At 41.2% G+C, this 6,328-nt stretch overlaps 1 protein-coding gene across 1 annotated transcript in view; it reads right to left on the bottom strand.

Moving 5' to 3' along the window:
- LOC104966544 (serine/threonine-protein phosphatase 2B catalytic subunit alpha isoform) overlaps window positions 1-6,328 on the bottom strand; it is a 57,023-nt gene that overhangs the window by 4,243 nt on the left and 46,452 nt on the right. Inside the window, exon 13 of the mRNA XM_010795727.1 lies at window positions 6,128-6,157. Within this exon, the coding sequence (XP_010794029.1) occupies window positions 6,128-6,157 (30 nt within the window). The remainder of the gene's footprint in view (window positions 1-6,127; window positions 6,158-6,328) is intronic.

The following is a 6,328-nucleotide window of genomic DNA, read 5'->3' as shown; positions in this document are numbered from 1 at the left end:
GGGGTCCAAAAAAGATGACCTCGGTCTTGCCCTCGTTGAGGTTAAGGACGTTTTTGCTCAGCCATTTCATCTCTATCAAGCCGTCCATCAACTGCTGTAGTGAGTGTTTGACATTTACTTTGAGAGGCAGATAGATCTGTACATCATCGGCGTAGCAGTGGAAGGGAATATTGTATTTAGTGAGAATTGAACCTAGGGGCAGTATGTACACAGTAAAAAGAGGATGGGGCCCAGGATAGAGCCTTGGGGAACCCCACAGGTAAGAGGGGCTTTGGCAGAGGAGAAGGCACCTAGCTGCACTGAGAAGCTACGGTCTGTCAGGTAGGACCTGAACCATGCAAGAGCAGAGCCTGTGATGCCAGCGGACTGTTCAAGCCGTGACAACAGGATGCTATGGTCCACAGTGTCAAAGGCAGCTGTCAGGTCTAACAGCACCAGGACAGCTGGGCTACCTGAGTCGGCGGCTAGGAGCAGATCATTAAAAACTCTTAAAAGGGCTGTTTCAGTACTGTGCATGGGTTAGAAGCCGATTGAAGCTGGACATAGACTACTCGCTCCAGGGCTTTAGATAAAAAAGGTAGCTGGGAGATGGGCCTAACATTTGTGAGAATGGAGGGGTCGAGATTTTTCTTTTTAAGTAGTGGCTGGACCATGGCACAATTGAAGAAACATCACAGGGATTAATAATAGAGTTGAGGACATTAAAAAGAACCTGAGGTTTATGGCTGTTTTTGGAGATTAACAGAGACATGTGCTCTGCCTTGGCTGCTTTGACTGCCGTCTGGTAGTCGGAAAGGCAAGCACGAAGGATTTCTAGGGAGACATGGAGTTTATCCTTTTTCTCTCTGCACGCCTGCAGGTGCGTCTGAGAGCTTGAGTACAGTCATTGAGCCACGGCTCGGCTTGTTGACATAAAAAATACACTTTTTTATCAAACCTCGAGGCTCTTCTCAGCTTTATGTCTGTTCCTTTCTGTCAGAAAAACATGTGATGTGGACGAAGGCCCTTTCTGTGGTTAGTCCCTAAGTGTAAGAACCCGTATCTTTCAAAAAGCAGGATGTTTAGTCTGCAGCATCTTCTTCCTCCTCCTCCTCCTCACTCTTTCTTTCTCATTTCTCCCAGGCTTCACATAAGGACACACACACTCACACACTCACACACACACACACACACACCCTTATCACAAATGTCAGCCAATATTTCACATTCTCTTCCACCAAAATGTCAGTGCCTTGGACAAAACATGTCTGCCTTCCTGTCTCGGTCGCCTGCGTTCCTAACTCAGCTGTCACTGCCTGACATTTAACATGCTCCGAGGTCAAAGGACCAACTTACCGGCTGAATATTCTTAAAGTGTGTCACAGAAGGTTAGTCAAAGTCAAATGAATGCATAAGAGACCTATGCAGGAAGTATACTGTATGCAGGAATGAGTCCGAAAACCGATTAATGAGTTGGCATTTTAGTGCTTCTGGCTGCTCGTCTCAAATTCAATGTTTGAATAAATCATATGACCCATTAGATAGGTCAGTAAATACCCCACTGCTGAATGTCCTTTGTCATAGCAATGGCTGTTGCTAACAAGTAGCAGAATAAGACTAATAAACGGCATCACTCTGACCATTAGCCATCTTTAGCTTAGCGGTGGTGACTCAAAGTAATGTCACCGTGATGTTTTAATAGCTTAATGTTAGCTATTCACTTTAAGCGATTGCATTAACGCTTACAAAATCAGTAAAGCTGTGATAGTATGTACAAAATGAGAAAAATCCCATTGTTTTTTGTCCAGGGAGGCTTTTTCGATTAACTAACTCAAGCTATCACAGTACAAAAAAATCGATAAATACCAATACTAAAGTCATGGCAGTCACAAATGTGGAAAGAAAGATAGCATGCAGAGTATGTATGAGTTGTGTTTTTTAGACAAGATAAGGATTGTATAAAGTGCATTTTTGTAGGTAAACATTCTGATGAGGGCAATAATCTTTCGATAGGGGAGGAAGCATTACACTGAGCTTCAGGACATGCAGGTGTTGGTACCATTCATTGATAATGCAATAAAGACTCTTTGAATTTGAGTAATCTGATGACACTGAAAAAATGTTGACTTGAATTAAATGTATTATGTCAACAGATTCAACTTTAGGTTGGTTGAAGGCAATAATATTAAGTTTAGATACAAATATAGTGGGTTCAACTTTTTCTCGATCGGCTGATAACCCCAGTAACAGGGAACGGACATTTATACATTTTGTTAATAACACTCAATAATAGTCAAAGTTATAAAAAGGATGTTTTTGGAAGCTGCCAGTTAAAGAGTTCCTGTAAGTCGTCCATATTAAAGGTCAGACCACTTCCCATAGGTCAGTGTTTTCTGAAAGTCATGAGCGATTGTTTTATCAACCACTGATTGATTTTCCCCTCAGATCATGATGATGAATGGTTATATCTGTTCCCAGCGCAGTCATAAGATTTCAGAGATGAGTGAAAACCTTTTTGACAGAATGAAGAGGAGACATATTTCTATCTTTCTTCATGCTCTCTGCCTTCTCTGTGTTTGTGTTTCTCTGTTCCAGCCCATCGATACACGCCCACATGCTTTCAGCGCAGTGTGTTCTGCACTTTCTCCTGATTTAGACACTGATTTCTACTCCAATACGTCTCTGTGTGAGTTATATTTAGCTGACGGATGCATGACCCATGCAGCGCCTGCAGACGCTGGGATGCTACTTCTTGTTTTTTCACTTCCTCGGTGTCTATGTTCTCACATCTGGCTGATTTGATTTCTTTCTCTGTCTCTTGTGTCGTCCAGCTAGTTTGTTTTTAGGATATTTCAGCTTGTTAAGGCATTAAATAGGACAGAAAGTGGGATGATGTGAGCGTGAGGATTATGTTAGATTTGGGGTTAATTTAGATGTTGTAGCTTAATAAACAATTATTCTATTATGAGTCAAACACAATACAGTTTGCAGCCCTGTGGTCAAAAATGAATCATCGAGGCAGGAGTAGAGTTCCAATTAAAAGTCTAATTTTAGTGTTGAGCCATGTTTTTTGTAATTGCTAATAACAAAAAACCTGATTCTTCTAATTGTCATTGTCCCCGTCCATGCTGAAATAATTTGGATAGTCGGAAACATTAAAAGCCACCCGGAGCAGAAAGCATCCCCTCATCAGAGTCAGACTGAAGGAGGAATGGCTGCTGCCTGGAGGAAGAGTGAGTCTGCAGCAGGGCTGGCATCAGAACAAATCACTCTTAAATTAACTATTTTAAAGAGGCACTATTCTGCTTTTTGTAAATTAATTAATGTAGTGTGTAATGTAGATTGTTGTGAATGGTCTGCAAAGACTAAAATCCCAAAGTTCTCTCCCACACACTCCCCATGTACTCGCGCTTCTATAGTGCTCCAACAAATTGTATGTGATAAGGGGCGGGACATCTCTAAGCGGTTGACCAATCACAACAGAGCCGGCCAGCTAACCAATCAGAGCAGACTGGGCTCTGGTTTCAGACAGAGGGTGAAAAGAGGTGCTACAGCACAGGCAGTATGAGAGAAATAAAGAGCTTTTTGAACATTAAAGCATGGAGACATGTCCCTGGAGAGACACTGCATACTGATATACACCTGAACATCAGCAGGAGAGGACTCTTTAAAGTAGAGACACTACATACTGATATACACCTGAACATCAGCACTCTTTAAAGTAGAGACACTACATACTGATATACACCTGAACATCAGCAGGAGAGGACTCTTTAAAGTAGAGACACTACATCTGATTGACCTAAATACAATATAAAATGCAAACCAGATGAAACAGGACATTAGCCAACTCAGATGAACTTGCTCTTTGAAATTGACTGCAATAAGAAACTTGGACATTTGAAACAGTGACGCTTGACTCTATAACAGTTGAGTAGCTAAGCATTTGCCATCCCTAGCCCTAATTTACAGATTAGTCTAACCCCTAACCCCCCCCCAACAGACAGCACACACACATAAATACACACCAGCAGGAGCCACAGAAAATGACTCACTGTTGTCATGGGGAAAGCAGAGCAGGGAGGCTGCAGGGATTTACTGCACCATGTAAAACACAGTCAGACTCATGTGCAGATACACTCAACTTAAAAAAAAGAATATATATGTCTTTGTATTTATACATTACTTAACTTAAAGTCTGACGTGAGGTAAATCTGCCAACATGGACTATGCATGAATTAGGGCAAAAAAGAGAAGGTGAGTAGGAGAGGACTCTTTAAAGTATAGACACTACAGTATACTGATATACACCTGAACATCAGCAGGAGAGGACTCTTTAAAGTAGAGACACTACATACTGATATACACCTGAACATCAGCAGGAGAGGACTCTTTAAAGTAGAGACGCTATATACTGATATACACCTGAAAATACTTAATACAAACCAGATGAAACAGGACATTAGCCAACTCAGATGAACTTGCTTCTTTGAAATTGACTGCAATNAAAAAAAGTCTTATGTTTAAAGGTGACCTATCATGCAAAATGCACTTGTACGTCTTTTATACATGAATATGTGTCCCCGGTGTTCCAGGGAACTCACCAAGAGTCAGAAAACATTGGTGAGTTCCCTGGAACACCGGGGACACATATTCATGTATAAAAGACGTACAAGTGCATTTTGCATGATAGGTCACCTTTAAACATAAGACTTTTTTTTTTTTAAATACTCTTGACCACTTGTTCTTGACTCTCAAACAGAAGAGAAAACTATTTTGATCAGATTTAACAAATTGAACACTAGATATGACTTTCTTTCTTCCTCTTGATGGCTTCTGTAGATTTTCATTGTTACTCCAATAGTCAGTTAGATTGAGTTTCATTTAGCCAATTATAAATCTAAAAGGGTTCAAATATTGTGACTTCCATCTTTCATAAAGGCTGGGCTCTAAATGGGGATAGCGGTGGGCATCATTTTAGACGATACATTGGGGAGTGTGGGGAGGGGCATGATGGGTAGCGTAGTTGTGTTGCTGCATAGCACAGGTCAGACAAAGGTTACTAGCAGCTCACAGGAAAGAAACACGACACAGCAGGGCCACAGAGGATCCACACGAGAGAGAAGCAGAGAAGTGTCTCCACTGTCCTCCGTGAGGCTAGAGAGGAAGTGCCGCACAATTCCAACGTAAATAGCAGCTGGCAGGCTACTATTTAGCGCACAGTTGAGGTTGTTCTTGCGCCAAATGCAATGTTAATAAAAATGCTTTTTGAGGGAGATTTACAATTGCATTTCAAAGCCTCCTGTGGAGCGTTTGTCTCTATTAATCCAGATTTAACTCGAAAAAAAACTGTAGTATTATTATATTAATACACCAGCAACAACAATTCACAACTGCTTCAGGCGTCTCAAAGGGGAAACACATTTATAAACTTTCATAGCAAGACTTCACTGTATTGTGTGAGGGCAGAGCAGGGGGAACACTATCTAAACACTCACTAAAGTATGGGAGTCATTTAAATCAAATACTTGTTTCATGTACCTCATCTCTGGCTATCTTCAAACAGCTTTGGATAAAAGTGCGACTTTCCACCCAAATGTATCAACAAGATCTACCAAGCACTGTATGACTTCTAGATATTGTCGTGGTCCAACAGGTGCCACTTGTATCTGTTAAAAGCTGATTATAAATGCCAGATTACCTGATTATGCATACTTACCTACATCTCTCTCATATGTCTTTAAAAAGGTCCACATACTCAACTGCAACTACTGAATTGTCTTGTAATCCTCCATTAAAGATGTATAAAGTTAAAATGTGTATAATGTTACTCGGAAACGCAACAAACTGTATTCATTCTTTGTGTCGATTAAGAATAACCTGAATGTTTTTATGCTTTGCGCTCACTCAATATCACAGTGTGACTTCAAAGTCTGTGCCATGAAATCCATTCCCCTTTAAAACATTGTCTGACCACAGGAGTTCCTAATGACGCACTTCTTTTTCTCTGTTAATACTATGCTACATTTTGTTAGCTCAAACACCCAACACACTCTATTCAAGCACCAGCGAGATGAATGAAAACCCAGCGGAGCCCCCTGTCTATTGCCATGAAAAGCAACAGAAGAGGGCGGCCGGACCCATTTACCTTCGTCAGCCTCAATAGCTTCAATAGTAGCTGAAGAGAAGAAGAGGGGGGTTGCAAAACGAATGAGAGAAGTGAGCAGAGGAGTTCATTTAGTCCTAGGAACAAGTCAATGAGCAGCAAAGAAAGCCAATGCCGACAACAAAGGTTAACGTCATCTCCACATTTTGTGACAAAGGACACATGATGTTAGCAGAGGGGGGG

This window comes from Notothenia coriiceps, unplaced genomic scaffold (assembly GCF_000735185.1).
Source record: "Notothenia coriiceps isolate Sejong01 unplaced genomic scaffold, NC01 NC01_scaffold00037246, whole genome shotgun sequence".
Taxonomy (NCBI): domain Eukaryota; kingdom Metazoa; phylum Chordata; class Actinopteri; order Perciformes; family Nototheniidae; genus Notothenia; species Notothenia coriiceps.
Note: the sequence above shows the minus strand (reverse complement) of the source record. Positions and strands in the feature narration are given on the sequence as shown.